Source organism: Apodemus sylvaticus, chromosome 4 (assembly GCF_947179515.1).
Source record: "Apodemus sylvaticus chromosome 4, mApoSyl1.1, whole genome shotgun sequence".
Lineage (NCBI taxonomy): Eukaryota > Metazoa > Chordata > Mammalia > Rodentia > Muridae > Apodemus > Apodemus sylvaticus.
In genome coordinates, this window is record NC_067475.1 from 77,722,238 (window position 1) to 77,747,377 (window position 25,140).

Below are 25,140 nucleotides of genomic sequence, written 5' to 3' on the forward strand. Positions count from 1 at the left end.
CTATGCAGATGGGATTTGCTCCAAAGAAGAACTTCTAAACAGGTCCACTTCCCCCATATCCTAATAACTTTTCTTTCCCACTACCTCTGGTGGGTTGTAGGCTAGGAGGGAGTTTAAAGTGTTTAAGAACCATCATTAAAATTAGGGTCGAGAAAAATCTAAACAACACAGAGAAATTAACTATAACTTGCCCAAATCCTACAGCTAGCAAGCAATCGACCTGACATGGGAACTGGACTCATCTGACTATAGAACATCCTCCCCCTCAGCACCCCCAGGATCAAAACGGGGGTGGGGTTGGGGGCCCCGTGGGCACAGTTTCCAGGTCATGTCTGCGATGTCTGCTCTTGCCTTTAGGATTCCCTTATGAACTCTATCTGGGCTGGCAGCCTCTGTAGCCTTCCTGTTGTAGGCCGACAACTCAGGTCTCCATTTACCACAGAAAGGAAGGAGGCACCAATGGGAGTCTGCTGGAAATTAATTTTCTTTTTGAGATAAGGCAAGTTCCGCTATGCTTGCCTCGCACTCTGGATCCCCCTGCCTCAGCCTCCAGAGTTTTGCGATTACAGGTGCGTGCCACTACATCCACCTGCAATCCCATTTTAAATAGCAGGAGAAAAAATATGTATTTTTTTAGGCAGGCCTTAGACTCTAGCTATCTATCTGCTTCTGCTTCCCAAGTGCCTGCACCACCACAGGGAGAGGGGGACAACCATGCCTTTCTTTCCAACTATAAGCATGGCTAGGTAAGTGCTACCAAAACCAGTCCCAGTGCCCTGGGTACAGGTGTGGTTGTGCCATCCACAGAGAGTGGTGGATGCCTGCCTAGGTCTGAGGCCTGCATGTTGAATGTTGTTGCTTAAATAAGGTCATGTCTTATTTAGAGGTTCAGCCAGAACGCACCCATTCCAGTTGCCTGGTGGACTCTAATCAGTCTGAAGCCCAAAACGGAACAGTACATTAACACTGGTGTAGGTCCAGGGCCCCTCATGTAAATCTTATTTTCAGTGTCTTTCTTTCCCTCCGCATTTGCATGGGAAGCTGCCCTGTGGCTTCAAACTCTGTAGCTTGGAAGGGAACCTTGGTGGGTTCTGATAAAGAGCAAGCACCGGTTCCACTTTGTCCAGTGAAGTCATGATGGGTTATCAAGGCCCGACTCCTCGTTGAGTACTTGGGGGTCCAGGTACACAGATGGTGTTTCCAGGAATCTTCACCGTGGGATTAAAAATAAATCTCTAATTGGTGAGAAAACTGAGACTTCCGGATTGGGGATAGCAATCTTGAGGAGTGTAACTCAAGTGTCTCTGTGCCACACTCAGAAGCACACACTGGTTTCAGACTCAGAAGCACACACTGGTTTCAGACTCAGAAGCACACACTGGTTTCGTTGCCTCTGCAGCAGCCTTCAAAGAGCGGCTCCTTCGCTGGAAGGTGAGAGGAAATATTTTTCTCGGCTTTTGGATGCCTGAGTTTCCCCTTAGACCAATTAAATAACAATCTCTGGGGTGGAAGCCGACTTCTGTGTCTTTTCGGATTCCCTGTTGCACCCGGGACACTGCCCAGCCCTCTACTTTAAAAGTCAGAGCCATTGGCTGGCGCTCAAGAACGCAACACCCAAATGGAGGCGTGGAGGGAGGGGAGAAGGGGGCTAATTCCCTTTATCTCAGCGTCAAAATCTGGGAAGGGGCCCTGGTGGGGGGTCCCTGGAGGCTCAGGTGTGGCGCGGCGGCAGGAAGTAACCCCCTCCAGTGGCCCGCAGCTCTGGGCGATTGCGCCATCCCACTCGGCTTTCGTAACCGCGAGTCGGGGCTGCCAAGAGGAGCTTCAGCACCGGTTCCTCAAATGTTTCGCTGTTGCCAGGACGGCCCGCTGCTGTGCGTCACGTGCAAGTGGGAAGTCGTGCCGACACCACCGAGCTGAGCCACGCCGGGGCGAGCGCTCTCAGTGCGAGCTGAGTGTGGAGCCGGAGGCCGACGGCGACTGCTCTCGCCGCTCCAGTCCTCCGGCTGCCGGACCCCGGCTGCGGCGCAGCTCCGCCGCCCGCCGCCCCGCGGAGAAGGAAGCATGCTGGCCGTCGGCTGCACGCTGCTGCTCGCCCTGCTGGCCGCGCCCGCGGTCGCACTGGTCCTCGGGAGCTGCCGCGCGCTGGGTAAGATGACCCGGAGCGGGCGTGGGGAATGTGACACTTGTCTGGTTCGTTCGGGAGAGTGAGCCCCGCCGGTACCGGGTGCCAGCCTGGCGCTGACCCACCTGTGCGGATGCGGTGCAGGTTCGCGCGCCCCCTGTTGCGTCTAGCGCCTCTCGCTGCGTACTCCTGTCTGTGTCTGGGCAGTTACCTTAAGTCTGAGTACAGGACAGTGTGTTTTCCTGAAACCTGATTCTGGTGTCTGGTTCCTAGTGTTCCCATAAGTCTTACTCAACTGCATCCCGGGTCGCTCCAAAAAGAGATACCCAGAGGGCGCGCCCTAGCGGAGTAGTAGTCCCTTTTGAAGAGTCCTTTGTGCCACTGGCTCTCTCTGCTTTAGTTGTGGCACCTCGCATGGCTCTCCTTAGTTCTACTACGTGTCATTTGTAATGATAGTGACCCGACGGTGAAGGGTCTGACATCATGGGCTCTGAGTCACGGGTGTTCCCGCCTCATATACTTACTCCTTTAGCCAACTAGCCCTAGCATGCAGAATGCCAACACCCACATCCACCCCAGTCTTGTGAGTTTGACAGCGAAGGATGTGGGACCTCTTGGAACTGTGCCCCCGCCCCCTGCCCCAGCCCTCCCTGATTAGCAGGTGGGCCAGGTAGAGGGTAGGGGCACTGTGTCTGCCTTCGCAGCACTCTGCCTTGTGGGTCTAGGCCTCTCTGCGGGCTCTGGCTTCAGGCCCAGCAGCCTGCTTGGTCTCTTCTGGAGGAACTGGGAAACTACTTCTCTACAGGTTATTTTAGGGGCCAAGGACTTATTTGACTACATAGAGAGAGCCAAAGGACACTGGGGGGATTTATCCTGTGCTGGTCATGGAGACAATGACTTGCAGGCTTTCTTTCTGCCTGCAAGACAGAATTACTCAAGCTCAGCTTGGTACCTCTGTGTATATTTTCTTTATTTTTGTAAGGCAGGGTTTCACATAACAAGGACTGGTTTCACATAACACATAGCACGGACAAACTCGTGCTTCTTCTGCCTCTATTTCTTGAGTGCTGGGACTTCAGGTATTAATCACCACCCTGTATTTTACACATATTTTTAATCCTCTGTGGGACTGACTTAGAGCTTTGGAAAGTGCCCGAGGTTCAGAGAGGTACAATGGAAAGTGTCAGGCCCGGCTGCTGGATCCCTAGCTCTCCGTGTCTCAGTGTTCCTCTGCGGTAGATCCCCAGTGGGCAGAGCTGAGGGCATCTGGGCTAAGCTGAGCATCACTCTCATCTGGTGGGCGGAAGACACTGATGAAGGAGAAGATCCCCGCTCAGCTTTTCATGGTGCCAGGTAGGACTGAAGCCTTCTCTTCATCTTGGGAGAGCAGGAGCGGCCTCTCTGCCTGTCTCAGTTACTACTCAGCGCACCCCAGAGCACCCCACCACCATTTCCCTTTGTTCCTAAGGAGCTGCAAGGCACTTCGGAGGCAGTGACTTCTGTTTTCCTGTGGTTTAGAAAGGATACCGGAGGGTGAGGGTGTCTTCTGAGCCGAACAGCCTCTAGAAGGCAGAACTGGGAGTCTGGGGAGGAAGTGAAAGCCCTCCCAGCTCAGAAGGAAAAGACAGAGAAGTAGAAGTCATCAGCCCATCTCCCACACCCACACTTGCACAGCTACAACCTGGAGAATGACAACCAAGAAACGAGCACCAAACAGGAAGTGTGGAGCAAATGACTGAGATGTTTGGCTTTAGAGAAGTGAGGCCAGCTGGAGATGGCTCCTGGGGGAAAGCCATGGGTGGAAGATGTGTGTGTGTGTGTATGTGTGTACATACATACACACACACACACACACACACATACATATGTACGGGCAGGCAAGATAGCTCAGCACACACACGCACGCACCCATCCATCATCCATAGTGCTTTTGCCCTCCTGTATTCATGTCTGTGTGAGGGTGCCCGGTCCCCTGGAACTAGAGTTACAGCTGTGAGCTGCCATGTGATGCGGGGATTGAACCTGGGTCCTCTGGACGAACAGCCAGTGCTCCCAGCTGCTGAGCCATTTCTGCAGCCCCAGTAGGTGGGGTTTTTATAGTTTGCCCCTCCAGGGCCTGCTAGGACTCCTCTGTGTCTTCCACCTGGGGTCCTGGACCAGCTGGGACTGAGGCTTCTGCTAAGCCAAACTTTCTAGGCGCTGCTGACTGAGGACAGGCTGGGCATGGTGGCTTCAGTTCCCCTTTCCTTCTACAAGGCAAGAGAAAACACAGCAGCACAGATGCCTACGTATCTCCTCTTGACGTTTGAATTCCCTTTGGGGCAGCCTCTTTCTATCTACAAAACCTACCCGCCCTCCTAACTTCACCCTCAATCAGTATTTTTCTACGTTTTTATCTAGCTTCAGGTTTTGGCTAGGAAGAATAGGATATTTGTAAAAGTTCACAATTTTTTTTTTAAAAAAACATTAGGGTTTTTTTGGTTTGGTGGTGTTTTTTATTTGTTTGTTTGTTTGTTTGTTTGTTTTGGTGTTTTGAGTCAGGGTTTCTCTGTGTTGAAGTTCACGTTGCCCTGGAACTCACTCTGTAGACCAGGCTGGCCTTGAACTCTGAAGTCTGTCTGTCTTTGCCTCCCGAGTGCTGGGATCAAAGGCCACAGTGCCCAACCAAAAATGACAATTCTTGACCCCTGACCATTCATTAAACATGTATCAGAAGAGCAGAGAGTGAGGTCTACACTTTCAAAAAATTGTTCCTTGTGATCACTGGGCACTGCCGGGGCTTCAGGACATTTGCCTAAATGGTCAAAAGAACTTAAGTTAGAGACCTTCTTCCCTCGCCAGGCTCCGTTACCAGAAGCCTCTCCCACCTTGGCTCTGCCCCTTGTTTATTCGTTGCAACACTTATTTGTGTATTCCCTGTAAAGCCCTTGGGGACACAGTGGGATCCGTATGCACGGTCCACCCTAAAAGGATTCTGAGCGCGGCCAAGAGCAAATCCTGAGGACAGAGCCAGTTCAGTCTCTCTGACTTGACACTGGGGAGTGACTCCTCTCAGGAAGCAGCTAGACAGAGGAGCCATTCTGACCGGGACCCCAAGGCAACAGGGGCCGGCCTGTTCTCTACATCATCTGACACATCAGTCTGTGTAGACAGACGCAAGTGTGGCCCTAGCTGGCTTATGTAAGCCAAGAAAGGTCAGAGCTCCTGGCTGCAAACAGATGTCTCCCTCAGCAAGCCTTCCCTCTGTCCCTGCAGGCCTGAGTGCCACACACGCAGTCGCCAGATTGATCCAGGCTGGGGCTACCTCAGATGAGCCATTAGAACATGAATTAATAGGAAAAGTAAAATGGCCACACGAGGTGGCTCAGCCGGCGAAGAAAGGCGTGAGCTGCTGCCAGGGACCCGATGGTGGGAAGACTCCCAAGGGAGTTTCTCTGCCCTCCACATATGTACTGTGGCTAGTGCATGCATAGAAACAAACAAACAAACAAAAGTAATTTTTTTTAAAAAAAGCTGTGTATTTGTATGTGGCCTTAGTGACAGGACCTTTGTGAGTCTGTGGTCAGCCTGGTCTCCACAGCAAGTTCAAGAAAGAGGAAAAAAGGTGATTTCTAGATGTGCTTGATGGTGTAATCCCTGCATATAGGAAGTTGATGCAGGGGGATTGAAAGCTCTAGGTCAGCCTGAGCTACAGAGATGGGGTGGGGGTGGGATGTAGGGGAGCCCTCAAAATAAACGACAGAACAAACTCTGTCCTCTGTCATGCCTGTCACTTGCAGTGTGCAGTGGCTTGTGTGGCTGTGCAGATCTGCTCACGGAGCCTTCCTGTAGCAGAGAGAAAAATGCGTCGGACAGTGCTGGCCTGGGAGCCATGCGTCTTCCAGAGCTTTCTGCCGCTCTTGCCATTCCTCTTTAACCCTTTCTTTCCTCCGTCTGAGCTCATTCTGTACTTGTGGTGGCTGAGGCTTTGGAACCAGACAGACGTTACTCCCCTGTGACAATATGTAGCTTTAAGGTTTATTTATTTTTATTTTGTGTGTATGGGTGTTTTGCCTGTATGTATGTCTATATACACATGAGTGTCTGGTGCCCTGGGAGGTCAGAAGAGGGTACTGGGTGCCCTAGAACTGGAGTTACAGACAGTTATGGGTCATTGTGGAGGTGCTGGGAATCTAAATGGGCCCTCTGGGTTAGGGTTAGGGTTAGGGTTAGGGTTGGGGTTGGGGTTAGGGTTGGGGTTGGGGTTAGGGTTGGGGTTGGGATTGGGTCAGGGCTGGGGTCAGGGTTAGGGCCAGGATTAGGGTTAGACATCTAGTCTTAGCCTCTGGGCCGTCTCTCCATCCTGAGACTGTGTGTTTTCATCTAGGGGAAAAAAAGAAGAGGGAAAGAAAGGAAAGAAGGAAGGAGGGAGGGAGGGACACACACACACACACACACAAAAGTGAGAGAGAGGGAGAGAGACAGAGAGAATTATCTTGGCGGTGCTGGAGCAATGGCTCAACACTGAAGATCTCTTGTTGCTTTTGCAGAGGACCAGGGCTTGGTTCCCCGCACCCCCACAGGGGACCTGAAACCAGTGGCAGGCAGCTGTGAGGATGAGTGTGCTGCTTCCCAGGTGGCCATGAGGATGAAAGGGGCTCAGTGAGGAGCTAGACAGTATTCAGAGTAGTCTCTGGTACAGAGTGCTCAAGTGCGTATGGCTAAGAATCTAGCTAGTCTTAAAGTGTCTTTTGAATTCCTACTGTGTTGCAGAAACTATTATATAAGGTAGGAGACAGCAGGGAATAAAATGACCAGAGTCCCCTGGTTTATGAAGCAGCCTCCCTTCAGAGTGACAATGGGATAAAAGTGTGGTGGGGGCTAACGTGCTAGAAGGGCAGCCAGTGGGGACGGTGTCACTGTGTGTGCACAGTAGGTAGGCATAGGATGGGATGCATAGTGATGCTTCAGGCAGGGTCTGCCCAAGAAGACACCTGAGCGAAAGCCTGACAGAAGAAGGGAAATGTTTAGAGACTAAATGCCCCCACCCCCCAAAACCAACATCCAGGGTCTTGATTGAGTTCAGCCTTGATTTTTATTTTGTCTTGCTTGCATGAATGTCTGTGCTCCATTTGTATGCATAGTGCTTGGAGAGGGCACTAGGGCCTCTGGAACTGGAGTTACAGATGGTTGCGAGCCATCGTGTGGGAATCAAATCCTGGTCCTCTGAAAGAATTCTCTCTTTTTGGAGACAGAGTCTCACTATGTAGCCCTGGCTGGCCTGGAACTCTCTGTGTAGACCAGGCTGGCCTTGAATGTACAGAGATCCCCCTGCCTCTGTTTCTCAAGCGATGGGACTAAAGGTGTGGGCTCAGGAGGAACTGTTAATCAGTGAGCTGCCATCTTTGTAGCCCCAGCGCTGATGCTTTAGCTGTCCCCAGCAGCTTTCTCCATTTGTCTCTTGCCCCCGGTGCCTGGTGGTTTCTAGCATAGGGTGCTCCTGAGGCCCGAATCCAGGGGCCTGGTCTCTGACTCACCTCTCTCCCTACCTCCTTCCAGAAAATCATTCTTTGAGCTTCCCTTCCTGTGGTGGTTACAGTAACTGTGGCTCCGAGTGTCAAATTCACTGGGGAAACTGTGTCAGACCCTTGGCACAACAGTGCAGCTGTAGGTGAGCGGCGTGCCAGCCGGCTCTTGGCTGGGCAGGGTAGCTACAGGACAGCAGCTGTTGGATGAGTGATCAGAGGTCGTTCTGGGGCATGTGGGAACTGTGACATCTATAGGACAGCCAGGAAAGGACGTATTCAGGTCTGGTGGACTGCAGGTTTGTAATCACAGTACTCAACAGAGAGAGACAGAAGTTCAAGGCCAGCTTAGGGTACGTGAGACCCCCGGACTTAGGGTGTGGAGAAAGAATGGGAGTGGGAAATGCCTATGGGTCCTGAGAAGGAGTCAGCCGTGACGCCGTGACTTGGGAATGAGACCTGAACTTGAGAGTCACCATGTGTAGGCAGATCTACACACACACACACACACACACACACACACACACCCCTTTTACTCTTCTTTAAACACTTTCTCTGTGTTTCCCCTGGGACTGGCCTTGGACTCATGCAGACCATGAACTCACAAAGATCTGCCTGCCTCTGCCTTCTGAGTGCTGAGATTACATTAGGCCAGATGTTACTTTAAACTTTTAGAATTACCGAGTTCAGCCTGCATGACAATAGAAAGAATATGACTCAAGGGCTGAGGCGCTGGAGCCTTCTGATCAGAGGAGACAGAATTAGGGAAGGCTGTGGCCATGAGGCCAGTGGACAGGACAGTGTAAAGAGGGTTGGTGTCCTGAGAACCCATGAGGACCGAGTGCCCATGAGTGGAGTGCTCTTTTTTGTTTATTTGTTTGTTTGTTTTGGTTGTTTGATTTGGTTTGTATTTTTCAGACAGGGTTTCTCTGTGTAGTCCTGGCTGTCCTTGAACTCACTCTGTATGTAGACCAGGATGGCCTCAGACTCAGAGACCTGCCTGTTTCTGCCCCCTAAATGATGGGATTAAAGGTGTGAGCCACCAGCCACCTGGTCAGATACTCCCGAAAAGTCAGGCAGGCTGACTAAGGCTTGACCAGTAGATCTAACAACAGGCAGGCCACTGGTGGTGACTTTGGTCTGTGGAACTTTGGTGGAATGGTGGGAGCCAAAGACAGGCAGAGAGACATCAGGTCTGGTCAGCTCTTTTGGGATTTCAGAGCATATTTGTTGACTAAAGTACAGTTGACAAAGAGGAGTTTAAAAAAGACTATTGAAATATGTGTGCTTTTATATGTTGATGGGAAGGATCCAGAGACAAAATGATTGAAAGAAGTCAAAACTGGTGGGGCAAAGTTCTTAATTAAGTAGTACAGAGAAAGAGGTCCAGAGAGCCCCAGAAACCAGTCCACGATCTTACAGCAAGGGTGTGACAGACCAAGGTCTGAGCTCGCACTTAGAGTTTTTATGTAAGTGTGTGTGTGTGTACACAGGCAAGTTCACCAGCACATATGTGCACATATATGTGGAGATCATATACAAGACACACACGTGAAAGCCAGACATGGACACTGCTGTCTTCTATTGTTCTCTGGTTTAGCTTTTTAGGCAGGTCTGTCTGGCCGTCCAGCTTGGGGAATCCGCTTCCCTCTGCCCCTAGTCCTTGCACCTGCACTTGGATTGCAGACACATCCCCCTGTGCTGCTGTTTGCATGAGTGCTGGGGGCCTGAACGCCTGCTTGTGGGACAAGCTTTTCCCTGCCCCTCCTTTTATTGTATGTATATTGTCAACAACCACAACTCTTCCAGGGCACAGGTAGGACAGGTCATTTCTCTTCCTGGTGTCCTCATTAGAGACTTAGGGACAGTGTACTGATTAGTGTGACCAAGATGATCCCCTTGCTGCCCCGGGAAGTTCCCATTGCCTTCTCCTAAGAACTGAAGAAAGCACTCGGGGCTGTGATGTGGGTCCCCCAGTGTGGTCTCCCTCCTCTCACGCCACCCCCAGCATCCCTTCACATCACTTCAGTCTAGGGAAGGTTCTGTAAGCATGTTTCACTCTTCCATCTCCAGGAGAGGTGCCCGGGCTTCGGGGCTAGGCTGCCCAGGAGCCTCTGGGAGCATCACTTTAGACCTCCAACGATGTAGCAGTTGTTTCCGGTCCTGAAACAACCAGAGTAGGGGCTTAGCTGCTGCTGGCCTTGCTCGCCTGTTTTGATAAGAGACTGAGGCTGCGGTGTGAAGGCTTTGTCACAGGAGTGGGAAGGAGGCCGAAGTTAATAATAGTTCCAGTTCACACAGCAGCTCAGATTGGTGAGATTAGGTGTGTTCTGACAGCAGCGCCCAGGGTTTCACCTCAGCTATGAATGTCATCATCATAGCGACGTTTTGAGGTGAGTACAGTCATCTTCTCTCTGTGGATGGAAAGGGCAAGGGCTGGAGAGGTGGAAAGTCCTGGAACTTGCTATGTAAGCCAGGATGGTCTTCCATCTCTGCTTCCTAAATTCTGGGATTAGAGATGTGTGCCACCTAACCAGAGTTTATTTATGTATTCACTTTAGATACTTCATTATATAAATATATCCACTTTTTTGCCTAGCCCCTCCCCCAGGTCCTGGGCGTGGAAACAAGGGCCTTGCTCAGGAAGGGCAAGCCTGCTGCCAGCTGCGCCTCCCTCCCACACCCAGTCCCTTTAGATGGACATCTTACCACATCGCATTGCTGCCGCAGACAGTGCTGTGGGGAATGATTCCAGCACCCCTCCTGCTTCAAAAGCATACCCAGAGGATAAAGCCCTCCAGGGGACCCGGTGGGTCAGGTGCCCACAGCTTTGTAATTGGAAAAGGAGAAGCTGTGCCAATGTATGCTCCAGCAAAATACAAGCCTGCCTGTGTCCACGCACTCTATCAGTGAGTTATTAAAGTGTCATCTGGCCCAGCATGGTGGCCCACACCTTTCTTTAATCCTGCACTCAGGAGGCAGACAAGATGGGTCTTCGAGACCAGCCTGGTCTACAGAGTGAATTCCAAGTCAGCAGGGCTACACAGAGACTCTGTCTCAAAAACAAACAAACAAACAAACAAACAAACAAACCATAACAAAATAACAATAACAATGAAAAAAAACCTAAAACAAAAATACAAAAAAAACTGGCCTCTGCAAAGAACAGTCTGTTCTTTGCACACAGCTTCTCTGAGTGAGGCTGGATGGGTGTTTCCCTGTGAGGTGGGCATTTCATAACTTATTTGCATAATCTTCCTGCTTGTACTATTCATTTTTCACTGAGCTGTGAACTTTTTTCGTATTGTTTATGAAACTCTTACTATATAAAGGAACTTGGTCTTCTCTGATACAAGTCGTAAGTATTTTCCAGTTTTTCTTTTATTGTTTTGACAGCAAAGGTTTTTTGTTTTTCCATACACAGATTTGGTTTTGCTTTTTTTCATTTAGTTTTTGAAACAAGGTCTTGCTGTTATAGCCCAGGCCAGCTTCAAACTTCCAAGCCTCCTATCTCAGCCTCCTGAGTACTGGGATTGTAGAGAATGACCCACCATTCTCAACAAGATTTTTCTCAGAGCTACAGTTGAATTTATATGACCTCTGAATTCCTGTCATATTTAGTGAGATTTTCTTCATGCCAATATCATTTTAAAAGATTCTTCTTTTTCCTTTATTTTCAAGGGTTTAAAGTAAAAAAAAAAATTGCATCTGTACATCTAGCATTTGAGAAACAGGATTACTTGGAGTTCAAGGCCAGCAGGTTACAGCATAAGCCCTGTCTCCAAAACCTAAATAATATGTATAAAGAGACTGGGGAGATGGCTGAGGGGTCAAGAGAACAACACACTGCTGTTGCTGAGGACCCAAGTTCCCAGCACCCATGATGGGTGGCTTACAACTGTGTGTAGCTCCAACTCCAGGGATCTGATGATGTCCTCTTCCGGGATCTGTGGGTTCCTGTGACTTGAGTTTGTTCCCTAGAAGACACATAAATATGGACAGAGAGAACTGACTTTAAAGTTGTCCTCTGAGCCATTCAGTCACACAGAGTGACACCCTACCCTGGTGCTGGCATTTGAACCCAGGAATTTGTGCATTTTGAGCACACCAGGCAAGTGATCTACCATTGAGCTATATATCCCCAGCTCAATGTTTTAATTATTATGTCTTTATAATATGCTATAAATTGGGCAGGACTATTCTTAATCTCTCTCTCTCTCTTTTTTTTTTCTTTTTCAAAAATTTCCTGGCTATCTTGACTTGTTTACTTTTCCATTTGAACTTTAGAGTCAACTTCCCTACTTAACTACCTCTTAAAAAATCCTGTTGTGTCCTCTCCTCCTATCCTCACGGGTCTCATTGTGTAACCTGAGCTGGCCACAAACTATGCAGAGTTGGGTGTTGGGGCCTGTCTTGGTCAGGGTTCCTGTACAAACATCATGACCAAGAAGCAAGTTGGGGAGGAAAGGGTTTATTCAGCTTACATTTTCACATTGCTGTTCATCACCAAAGGAAGTCAGGACTGGAACTCAAGCAGGTCAGGAAGCAGGAGCTGATGCAGAGGCCATGGAGGGATGTATCTTACTGGCTTGCTTCCCCTGGCTTGCTCAGCTTGCTTTCTTATAGAACCCAAGAATACCAGCCCAGGGATGGCCCCACCCACAATGTCCCCTTCTTGATCACCAATTGAGAAAATGCCCCACAGCTGGATCCCATGGAGGCACTTCCCCAACTGAAATTCCCCTCTCTGTGACAACTCCAGCCTGTGTCAAGGTGACACACAAACCCAGCCAGTACAGGGCACATGACTATAATCCCAGCACTCAGGGAATGGAGGCAGAGAATCAGGACTTTGAGGTCATCTTTAGCTACATAGCAAGACCAACAATGAAATCCTATCTCAGACAAACAGATATAAAAACAAACACAAAGAACTTTGTGGACCAGGCTATCCTTGTACTCTTGCTGGACTTTGAGGTGTGTGCACCACGTTCCACCTTTTTACTACTACAAACTTGAGAAATTAGGGAGCACTGCTGCCCTGTAGTGCAGTCTTCTTGTTCTGAGAGACCCGCTGGGGCTTATTCATAAAGAGGCTGAGCTGGGGCTGCAGAACTGGGCGCCTGGTGCACCGCATTGCCACCAGTCTGCACTGCTTCTTTTCTGGTGGTGGGGTGTGTGTATATAGGTGTGTACACATGTGTATGCAGAGACGTAGACAGGTGTGCATGTAAAAGCCAGAGGTAGACTGCTGCAGGTCCATGATTTTGCACCTTTTTTGAGATGGAGGTTCACTGAACCAGAGCTCATCGATTCTGCTGGACTGACCGGACCAAACTCATGTCCGCACGCAGGCACACTGCTGACCCCAGGGCTCTCTCCCATACTGTTCTTTATCAAAGACCTACAAAACAGTGCTTGGAAGCCTTCTGCTTCCGTCTTTCTCTTTTCACAAGCGTGGCAGCAAGAGGAAAATGCGGGAGCCAGATCAGTCTCCTAACGGGGTCATGGGGACCCTGGAGATGGACAATGAACTTGGGCTCCCTTCCATCCTGCTACAATCTCAGGGAAAGAGCAGCGGGCAGAAGGTTCTGGGCAGGGGGAGGCCCTCTTCAGGTCAGTAGCCATGGTGGGGGCGTGCTGCCAGGCGCCGTGCTGCAGAACACTGCTGTCTGGATGCTGGTTGCCAAGGCACAGCAAGGCCTGCAGAGGCTGGGTAGACGAGAGGGCCGGGGGAGGGATGATGAGGGAGGGCATGGGTTTCCTGAGATAGGCTCCACCTGGCAACCATTAGATTCTCCAGGAAGGCCTCCTGGGGCCATCCCCATCCATGATGACCCCAACTGTCCCCAGCACGGTAGGTAGGCATAGCCCATACTCTCAGTGGCAGGGTATGTGGCTGGTCAATGGCCACCTTAGCCATCACCACCTTTTGATGCTGCTTGGCCACAGTCCTTCCTAACCCGGGGCTCAGAATCTTTGTGGTAAGTTCATCCTGGATGTGACAAGGTCTCTTCTCTTCTCTTCTCTTCTCTTCTCTTCTCTTCTCTTCTCTTCTCTTCTCTTCTTTTCTCTTTTCTTTCCTTTCCTTTCCTTCTCTTCTTTTTTCTCTTCTCTTCTTTTCTTTTCTTTTTCTTTTGACAGACCCTTGCTGTCTATTGTCTGAGCTAGGTCGGGCTACTGTCTGTAGGGATATCAGGACTACTCTGCAGGGCCCTGGAGGTGAGGGGAGCCTGCTGACCTGGAGGGAGTTTCTTAATGATGGAAGTTGGGAAGCTTCAGGAGAATGCAGTGTGAGCGAGGGAGGCATGGCTGCCCTCCAAAGGTGCTCATCTCATTTGACTCAGCTCCAGAGCTTAGATTCCCCCATCGAAGGGGTGGGTGTGGGAGCTGGGGTAGGGTGAGTTTGGTAGATTTGCCTTGGGACGGCCTAAGAGAGCTACGTAAGGCTCCTGCTTACCACTCTCTATCCACCGGCCAGAAACATGGAGACCCTGACTGTGGGCCAGGTTAGAGCCTAAGACCGTGGTCAGAAATGGGAAGAGAAGCCTTTTTAGGTTGAACTGCTAGGAAGGCTGATGGCTGTGGGTTGGACACAAACTCAGAGCCCAGAGCCCAGGGCGCAGTACACTGGTCTGGTTCTCGATGGAGCAAGCAGTGGGTCTGCACCCTGCATGAAGAACCCTGCATGAATCCTTAGGTTTTTGAGTGGTGACTGTCTCAGCACCTGGATCCTGCTGCAGCATCCAGACCAAAGTCTCTAGAGTCCTGTGACAGGGAGGGCCTCCTCTGGCCTCTAATTTCTTCATTGCTTAATATGGGACAGACAGGGGCGGGGCAGCAGGCTTCCTCTCAGACATCTCTCCTCTGACTAGTTCGTACTCTTGGAGAGATAACCTGCCCAGACCTTCTTGGCCTGGGGCCATATGATTTCCTCTGAAGAAGCCAGGGGACCAGCGTTTTTCTGTTTCGGAGCTAGTCACACCGTGAGTCTGAGTCAGCACCCAGAGTTACTTTTCTGTGGGGCCACAGAGCTTCTCTCACGGGCCTTCCTTGCATGGGTGTATGGTCCACTGGGTAGATGGGGAGGAAGGCTGGGCCAAGGTAAATACTGACTCTGTCAAATACAAGGTAAATACAAGCAGGTACAAGGAGTACAGGCCCATTAGTGGGCTGCAGGGCTGGTGTCCTGCCAGAAGCCATTAATCTGAGAAATATTTGAGAGCTGACTCAGAACAGGGCAGGGGCTATGACACAGCCTGGAGTGTTGTCTGGCCGGGCCCTGTAGGCCGGATCTTGGAGAAGTCACGGAGAAGAGGTCCAGGTGTGGGGCTGCTAGGGAGAGTGGGAGATTCCGAGGCAGAGGGGAGGAACCACACAGTTGTTATTATACAGGGCAAAGGAAGAAGACTCTAGCCTCACCCCTGGGTCCCCTAGGTGTGGTGGGCACTGAAGAGAAGGCTCCCTTCCCCTCACCTGTCTTCCTCAGAACTCAGGTATCCACAGGCTTGGCGAAGCAGGGAAGGTATGAAGAGAGCTAGCAGAGGAGAGGAAATTAGATCGGGAAAACAAGATGGTGAGCAGCCTGTGTGTGTGTGTGTGTGTGTGTGTGTGTGTGTGTGTGTGTGTGTGTGTGCTTATATCCATGCGTGGAGGGGGTGGTCAAAGAAAAGCTCCTGGGGTCAGGTGGGAGGGAGGCTGGCTTCCCCAAACTCACCCATGCCTAGTGTGCATTCCCCCACTCACTGGCTGTGAGATTTGGGGGTCAATTCCTTAACAGTCCCATTTCATTTTTGAGAGAAGTCCTCACTCTGCAGCTTAGACTGGCCTTAAACAAACTCACAATTCTCCTGCCTCAGCCCGCTGAGTGTTGCGATCATGGGCTGTACGGTGCCTAACTTGGTTCCTTAACTTCTCTGACTTGTGGCCTCAGCAGTGAGACCGGGGTGGGATGGTGCGGATGACACCCTGTCCCTGCAGGACCTCTGAGTGCTCAGTAAAATGCCCAGTGTGAACTGAGACCCTGTAAAAATGGCTTAAGTACCATCACACCAAAAGATGGCGACTCATTCTAGTCCTTATGTGGAGAATCAAGGAGAGGTGACTGTGAACATTGGGGACTTCCTTAACCCCAGGAGACCTGGGTTTGCATCTGTTTCTGCTTGGACATGAGTTGCCTTGACAACCCCTCCACACCCATCTCCCTCCCTCCCTCCTTCCCTCCTTCCTTCCTTCCTTCTCTCCTTCCTCTTTCTTTCTTTCTTTCTTTCTTTCTTTCTTTCTTTCTTTCTTTCTTTCTTTCTTTCTTTCTTTTTTTCTTTCCATTTTTCTTCCTTTCTTCTCATTTTTCCTGTTGCTCTGATCCTTTAATTTTAAAAATTATTTTATTTTATTTTACTTTTTTGGTGTTTGGAGATAGGATTTCTCCATGTAGCTCTGGCTGTCTTGGAACTTGCTTAGTAGACCAGCTAGCCTGGAACCCAGAGATCTGCCTGCTTCCTGATTGCTGGGATTAAAAGGTGTGTACCACCACCACCTGGCTGCCTTTTTTTTTTTATTAAAAGAAATTATTTTCATATAATATATTCTGGTCAAGCTTTTCCTCTCTCCTAACTACTTTCAGATTATCCCTATCCCCCAACTCCATATTCTTTTTTTCTCTCCCTCTTTAAAAATCAAACACATAATAATAAAAACCCCAAAACAAAACCCACAAACACTTAAAATCACAAAATCACCAAACCAGAAACCAAAATATATAAGCACAAGACCAACAAGACCAACCAAACCAAACCAAAAAAACCTCTTAAGGTAAATGAGACAAAAAGCCTACAAAAATAGCCTTGAGTCCATTTTATGTTGGCCATCTGCTCCTGGGCATGGGGTCTACCCTGAAGTGTGGGTAAGGTGCCCAGCGAGACTCCACTGGGAAAGACTAGCTTTTTCTTTGTGAGAGGATCCTAGCTGCAGACTGGTTAGACGATGGAGTCCTGCCCACTTTCCCTCTCAGCACTGGGTCCCATAGGCTTGGCTGTGCAGGCCCTTGTGCATGCTGCCACTGATCTGTGAGTTCCTGTGTACACCAGTCCTGTTGTGTCTGGAGGGCACTGTTTCCATGGAAACACCTCTGGTCCTTATACTCTCTTCACCTCCTCTTCTGCACAACCCCCTGAACCCTGAGGAAAGAGTTTGATCCTATTTAGGATGGAGTGCCCCAAAGGCTCCCTCTCTGCACATTGACCGGTTGCACACCATCCAATTCCTTTTAGATGGAGGGCTTTAGTACCTTGCGAGGACTTTCGGTGTGATGCCTGGCAACCGGAGGCTGCCTGAAGTGGGGCAGTGCAATGGGATTAGCAGGCACATGTTAAGCCCATGTCCTCAGTGACAGGCCGGCAGCTGGTTCACTGCTTACATAAACAGGGCCAGGAAGCTGAACTTGTTTTTGCTGGCAAGAGCGGCAGTAGCTTCGGGAGAAGTTGAGAAATATGTCATCGTGTGCATACTTTTCTCTTGGCTATTGACATTTGCAAGTTTACATGAGGAGGGGGAGGAGCTGGGGCAGCAGCAGCAAAGCCCTTTGGCTTTCTGAAGCCAGACTTTATCCTAATGGAGAGAGCCCCATTTTCCAGAGCTATGTTGCCAAGTCCTCAGTGGGGGTTGGGAGGAGGAGTCTACCATGAGACCAGTGTCCCAGAGAGAGAATGTAGGCTACACAGGCAGGGCAGCAAGGAAGGTAGGGGGAATTTCCCTCTCCTAGAGCTGTCAAGTGAGAGGAAACGCGTCAGTCTGAAGGTCCTGGAATGGCCTAGCCATCAACCGTCCACAGACCCCGACCCAGCGATCACCCAATAACCATCCACAGATGATGTTGGGCATTGCCTGTGGGAAACAGATGCCTCTGAGAAGTAATGACTGGGGGGTGACGGGACACTGGCTGGCGGGAGCAGGACTCACAGGGGCCCCCAGACCACAGTCTGAATTCTCATTGCTCAGAGAAGGCAAATGGGTCCCCACACTGCCTATAACCCGTGGGGAAAGCTGGGTGCTACATGCTTATAATTCCAGCCTTTGGAAGCCTGAGACAGGAGGATCACTATCATTTTGAGGCCAGTCTAGAGCCACACAGCAAGAGCCTGTATCAAAAATGAACAAAACTAGGCAAGACACTGTGGAAGCGTAACCCTGACCAACCAGCCAGCAACAAAGTTGTGGCTTAGATCACACACCATGCGTCCCGAGGGTCAAGGACACGCGCTGGGAGGCTGGCAGGGATCTTCTGCATTCTTCCCTGATTTTAGTGCCACCTGAGGTACTTCTGTCCTCCCTGCAGAGTCTTGTTAGGAGCCTGGGACGCAGTGACCTTCCTTTCTGCACGTGACATGCCTTGGCAAGGACCAGGAAGACTCACAGCCCCCAGTTGCCTGTCTTTTCTCCTGCCTGTGATGCTTTATGATGCACCAGGAGCCATTGGGAGGTGGTTCCTTTTCAAGGTCATTGCAGGGAGAAACAGAAGCAGGAAAAGATGTGGCCATCGTCATAGAGGCTGGCATGGGAGGCAGAATGGGTGCCCAGTCTGCATATAGCTTGGCAGGGGTCTCCTGTCAACAGAGCCGGTGCTGATCCAACCTCTTAGAGGGTCTCACACAACGTTTCTTTTCCCTGTGGGGCTCCCTTCCCCCCCTTGCTATGTAAGGAAACTTCAGACCCCAGCCGTTCCCCAGGTGGTACCCTTCTGAATTCCTTAAATATACTGTTCCCCTTTTATGAACTGGTTCTGGACAATCTGCTTATCAAACTCCCAGTGGCTTCTCAAGTTTCTCTTTGCCTTTTAGAACGATTTATCTCTCCTCTCTGTTCTTAGCATCAGGGACATTCTCTTTCAGAGTAGCCAGGATCATGGGTAGTTTTATGGCTCCCGGGAATCTGGAGATTGGACAAGATATCAATATGGAAGAGGTGGGGAGTAGACAGCCTGGAACTGATGGCAGGAGCAGCTAGTGCTCTCCTAGTGGAGACGTGGCCTCACATGTAAGGTTGAATTCTTCAGGAGGGGACAGGCTTAAGCTTGCTGCCTGTCACAGGCTGAGCAATTGCTCAGGGGCAGATGTTGCATGCTCTTTGCTGAATTTCATCCTGTGTAGCAGCGGCCACACCCCATGATGCCTTTGGGGTATGGGAGGGAGCCTGTGGTCACTGGGCCAGCCTCACAGGAAGAGTGTTCCCGGATTATGAACCTATCTGATTCCTCCTCCAGTGGGATCTCCTGAGGCGGAGTCCTGGCCACCTTCAAAAGCACAAGACATCCAGATGGAGAAAATGGAAGCTGAGCCTAAAGATGGTTCTTTTTGTTCCTTCCAGAATGGGGCTTGCTGGGAAGGGTGGGCTGAGGGTGAGGAGTCTGGCCAGCGACAAAGATGAGCTACAAGGATGGGTGGACACTCTGGCCTGAAAGTGTTTGCTAACTTGCCTGTCTTAAGTCCACCCATCACTAGGATTCCATGCATGATGCACACCCCCCACCCCACTCCGTCCCACCCCAGGGAATACCTGGGATCAGTACACAGAGTCTTGAAACAACTATGAGCAAGATAAGACTCTTTAAAACCTGGGAAAGCCAAATTGGTGTTCCTACTGAAGGAATAGGGTCTCTTTAGCCAGGGGTTCAGAGGCAGCTTGGGGGATGTAGTTACATCCTTGTCTCAGAAAACAAAGCAAACATAGCAGAGCTCCCTGGGTGAGGAGAGGAAGAGAAAGAAGTCACTGGTGTTCCCATCCTCTGCCTGGGTACACAGAGGGCCAGGGAGGGTGCTTCCAAGACTTTCACAGTCTCCCTTTCAAAGAGCTGCTACTGAGGCTATCTGACCACTCTCCCCGACCTAAGGGCTGATTCAGAGCTGAGTCAGGCAGTAGAGCAGTGGGTAGGTGGGCGGTCAGACTGTCCCTTAGACTGGCACTGAGCTCTTTTGTCCTGGCCTCCCCTTTGAGAGGATCTTTGGTCTTTTGAACGGTTTTTTTTTTTTTTTTTTTTTTTTTTTTTTAGGCACACCATGCTTCTGGGATCAAAGTTAACACAGGGTTTCTTTTTCACAGTCTCAGAAGAAATATGTTTTGAAGCAGGGCTGACAGGCACCATTTACAGATGGGTTTTATAATTAATTGTTCCTGATTTAAAAAAGAAACAAGGAAAGAACGAAACCAGTGACTCAGTTTTCAAAGACCCAGAAGACCGTCAGTTAGGTTCCTTGGTGGAGGAAGATGCCATTGTGCAGTTCTCTGTGGCTCTGCTTTTGTGGAAAGGAAAAGAAAGATTGCCTGGGGGGGGGGGGGGTTGGTATTTCTCCCAGTTACCTGAATGTATTTGCTATTGTTTGCAAGGGTAGTGACTGAACAGTCCTGGCCAATATGCAAGTTAGTCGCCAACCATGCAAAGGTTTCTATTGGGAGGGAAATGGATAGGGAAGTGGCCAGAGGGACATTTTTCTTGGAACTGACCAGGGAAGGAGCAGACGAAAGCTCTGTAGTGCCTCCTAGCTGGGCCGCAGTGCAGCGACTGCCTACCGGGCCTCTGGGGGATTCTGCTTGGACCACTGTGTCATCCACCACCCGTGCTTCTGGGAGTGCGGTATGGAGACCTTGTCCGGAGGAGTCCTGTTTCAGACAAGCATGTAATAAGCGCCATTGTGTGCCCTGATGCAAGGCAAACAGGATCTTACAGTCTTGCAGTCATGGCTGTGTGGTGACCTGTATAGGCAGCTATGCATCACTTAATAATGGGGACGTGCTTTAAGAAATGTGTTGTCTGATAGTTTTGCTGATGTGCAGATACAGTAGAGTTACACAATCCTTGATATTTTGGTCAGTCACTTGATGTGGTCTCTTGATATTATCATGAGGTTAGGTAACCGGATGTGTCTCTTGCCAGCATAATGCGGCATACTGTTTTATAGCAAAGTTTTATTATTTTATTTAAAATTGTGTGTGTGGGCATTTGTGTGTATGCTTGTGGAGGCTGGAGGCTGGCCTAGGGCGTGATTCTTAGTCACTTTTCACCTTATTTATTTATTTTTCAGTTAAAACAAAATCACATCTAAAGCCTGGCAGTGGTGGGGCATGCCTTTAATCCTAGCACTCAAGAGGCAGGGGCAGGGGCAGGGGCAGGGGCAGGGGCAGGGGCAGAGGCAGAGGCAGAGGCAAGGGGATCTCCCAGTTCAAGGCCAGCCTGGTTTACAGAGCAAATTTCAGGACAGCCAGGACCCTACAGAAAAACTTTGTTTTATGGGGTAAAATCACATCTACTTATCCAGCGTGGGTGCACACACTCCATGGCATGAACGTGGAGGTAAGAGGAGTTGGTAGTTCTTGCCTCCTAACATGTGGATTCCTGGGGCCAAATGCGGGTTCTCAGGCCTGTCCGCAAGTGCTTTACCAGTGGAGACATCCCATTGGCTCTTGCCGCCTCACTGTGACAGTGTCTCACTGAATCTGGAGTGTGCCAGTTCAGCGAGGCTAGCTGGCAGCAAGCCCCAGGGATCCTCTTGTCTCCGGCTCCTGAGCACAGGCATGACGGGCACTTGCTGCTGTGCCTGGGGGTCGCGTGGGGCTTGGGTATCAGACTCAGGCCTTGTGCTTGTGTGGTAACCACTCAATTGTGTTGAACCATTTTCTCAGCTATATATTTTTTTAAGTGTCTGTGCACATGTGTGTGTGTGCACATGTGTGTGTGTGAGCATGCTCATGTGTGTGTGAGCAATGCACACAGATGCACACACATGTAGACATTAGAGGACAACTCTTGAGGGGTCAGTTCAGTCTTGCCATCTTGGATCCAGGGGTCACACTCTGGTTGTCAGGCCTTTGTGCAATCATCTCTACAAACTGAGCCCTCCCGCTGGCCTGCCATTTTTTTGGTTTATTGAGACAGAATCTCAGTTAATGCAGGATGGCTTTGAGCTGGACCTGCAGAAGCTCATGATCTTGAACCCCTGATCCTCCTGCTTCCACCTTCAAAGTCCTTGGATTACAGCATTCGGTGTTTGAATGAGAAGGACCCCATAGGCTCATGGGTTTGGGAATGTCTCTCTCTCTCTCTCTCTCTCTCTCTCTCTCTCTCTCTCTCTCTCTCACACACACACACACACACACACACACACACACACACACACACACACACACACTTGTAAGGTATGACCTTGCTGGAGGAGGAGCCCACTAGGGATGGGCTTTGAAGTTTTAAAAGTCCACATTTCTCTCTCTCCCCCCTCCCTCCTTCCTTCTAGTTCAGGATGTAAAGCTCTCAACTACTGCTCCAGTGCCATGCCTGCCTGCTTTTCGATATGATATTGGGTTACTCTTATGAAATTATAAACAAGCCCCCAATTAAATGCTTTTTTTATGAGTTGCCTTGGTCATAATGTTTCTTTACAGCAATAGAATAGTATCTATATCAAAAGTATAGCACTATGCCTGTCTAAAACTTAAAAAAGGCAATAGGAATACATTCTAACCAGCAGTGGTGGCACACACCTGTGATCCCAGCACTCTGGGAGGCAGAGGCAGGCGGATTTCTGAGTTCAAGGCCAGCCTGGTCTACAGAGTGAGTTCCAGGACAGCCAGGGCTATACAGAGAAACCCTGTCTCAAAAAAAAAAAAAATCAAATCCAAAAAACAAAACAAAAAAAAATAAGAAGGAATACATTCTAATATAAACATAGTAAACATACTTATAACCCTATCATTCAGCCATACCTGGTCCCTATGCTGTGCCTTTATCTGACTCAGTAGGTTGGCCCACACCAGTGGTACTGCAGACATGTGCATGCCATGCAGTGGTGTAACCTTATGGTGGCTACATCACTGGCCATGAACTGCACTAGAGTTATTGCAGTTCCAGTCTATGGAGCCTTGCTCTGCGTGTGGCCTGTGGTTGACCGAAGCATCTTGTACCCATGACTAGTTCAGGCCAGTGGCCTGAGCAACTGCCAAAGCAAGTGTGAGCTGCCTGTGGTTGCTGGGCTCCTATCTGCCTGCACTGGTGCTCCCAGGCTGCCTGCACTGGTGCTCCCAGGCTGCCTGCACTGGTGCTCCCAGGCTGCCCCGGGAATTCTGCTGTTCGCTCGCTCTTCAGCTGCAGGGGGCTGCAGCCAACATTGCAACAGAGCCACCTGCCAGCACAGACTCTCTTTTGTCAGTATTCTTTCCTTTTCTTTTTTTTTTTAAATTTATTTTCTTTCTTTTTAAAAAGATTTATTTTAATGTTGTCTGAGCATCCTGCCGCTGACACGCCAGAAGAGGGAATCAGATCCAATTACAGATGGTTGTGAGCCACCATGTGGTTGCTGAGAATTGAACTCATGACCTCTGGAAGAGCAGACAGCATTCTTAACCACTGAGTCATCTCTCTTGCCCCCTTAGTCAGTATTTCTATCTAAGCTCCTATATGTTCAAACTATAGACATGAGTTGAGCCTGTGTAAGGATTTGTCCTTAAAGCTGCTTTGTTCAGAGGAAATAGGAGAGTGAGAATATTGATACATTAAACTGGAGGGTCATTGGACCTGCTAAACTTTACCTCATTCAGGCCAGGCACACACCTGTAACCTAGCATTCAGGAGGTACAGACAGGTCATCCTCAGTTATATAGTTTGAGGCCAGCCTTGGCTGCAGGAGACCTGGAGTATGCTTTCAGTTTCAGAGGGTAAGTCCATGACCAGTGAAGCGAGAAGCGTGGTGACAGGCCAGCATGGCGCTGGGGCAGCAGCAGAGAGCTTGACATCTGCAGATAGCAAGCAGGGAGATGAGGGGAGGAGACCAAAGACCCTCAATGTTTTCCTCCCACAAAGCCACACCTCCAACAAGGCCACACCTCCAGAAAGACCACACCCACAGAAGGCCACACCCTCGCCAGTAAGGCCACACCTCATGATCCTTTCTAAACAGTCCCACTAACCAGGGACCACACATTCAAACACTTGAGCCTATGGGCCCGTTCTTATTCAAACACCACAGCACTGGAAACAAGCTGAAACCTCAGATAATGGAATACTAAACTGAGGTGACACCTACACACTGTGGAAACAGGACTGAAAACTGCACAGCACAGGAGAATGCATATGAAGCTCAGAAACCAAAAGGAACAACAGAGGAAGGGGCCCGCCCATTGGTAATCAACTTACTCTTTTTGGGGGGGGGGTTGATTTGTTTTTTTTAAGACAGGGTTTCTCTGTGTAGCCCTGGCTGTTCTCGAACTCACTCTGTAGACCAGGCTGGCCTCGAACTCAGAAATCTGCCTGCCTCTGTCTCCCAAGTGCTGGGATTACCCAACTTACTCTTTAAAGAAGAAAGAAAGGAAGAAGGCTAGCAAGATGGTTCAGTGGGTAAAGATGCTTGCTGCTTAGCCTTATAACCTGAATTCAACCCCCAGGTCCTACATGATTGAAGGGAAGAATGCCCACACGTTGTCTTCTGACTTCCACATGTGCCATGGCAAGTGCAACCCCATAATAGATATGCAGGTAGACAGACAGACAGACAGACAGACAGATGGATAGATAATGTAATAAAAGTTTTTTAAAAAAGATTTTATTTAATTTAAGTATTTGAGTACACTGTTGCGGTCTTCAGACACACCAGAAGAGTGTATCAGATCCCATTACAGATGGTTGTGAGCCACCATGTGGTTGCTGGGAATTGAACTCAGGACCTCTGGAAGAGCAGTCAGTGCTCGTAACCACTGAGCCATCTCTCCAGCTCCCATAAGGAAAGTTTTAAAGGAGGATAAGCTGTCAACTGTAAAATACATATAGAACAGGAAGTTGTAGATCTGGGGACCAGAGCCACCTCCAGAGGTAACAAGTATGCTAGCTTCAGGGGCATCTCCTGGGTGGTTTATTCTTCATAATTTTTATGAGTATTACATATATTAATTTGCATATGTTCAACGGTGTGGTGTGTAAAATAGTTACAGAACAATGAAATACTAAAAGGATGTCACTGAAGAACATGTACGGAAGCTTGCTAGAATGAAGGCCTTTTGAGACTCCTGGCAGAGGGCTTCCAAGGGTCAGTCCCCTCAGCACCGGTTCGGGCTTCTGAGGCTCTGGACTCATCCCTCAGGGTATTTCTGTGAGCTCTGTGTGGTCTGCTCCAGAGGCTGCATTTCTCACAGTGGGGTTCTCTGTCGCCCAAACCTGTCCCTCCCCCATGTTGGAGCCTTGGGTGCTGATTGGCGGGGGAGGGCCTTCCTCATTCACTGTGGGCCAGAGAAGTCTGGGAAGCCGCCCCAGTCTCATCCAGTTACAAGGTGACATGCTATTTTTATTTTATTTTATCTTATTGAGACAAGGTCTGACTTCAAAACCCTGGCTGTCCTGGAACTTACAGAGACTCTATCTTCACCATGCCTAGCTATTTCTTAAAAAAAGAAAAGATTTGTTTTATTTTTATTCATTTGTGTATGTCTTTGTAAGTTGGTGATTCCCAGTCTGTGGGTCATTGACTTCTATGGCAAACC

General features: G+C 49.6%; 1 protein-coding gene across 2 annotated transcripts in view; it reads left to right on the forward strand.

The window, feature by feature from the left end:
• The first annotated feature begins 1,914 nt into the window (after nt 1-1,914).
• Nucleotides 1,915-25,140, forward strand: part of Il6r (interleukin 6 receptor) — a 52,037-nt gene continuing 28,811 nt past the window's right edge. Inside the window, exon 1 of one of the 2 annotated variants that reach the window (XM_052180004.1) lies at nt 1,915-2,149. In XM_052180004.1, coding sequence (XP_052035964.1) covers nt 2,065-2,149 — 85 coding nt within the window. In that variant the 5' untranslated portion in view covers nt 1,915-2,064. The remainder of the gene's footprint in view (nt 2,150-25,140) is intronic. The other variant, XM_052180005.1, reaches the window with a different exon arrangement.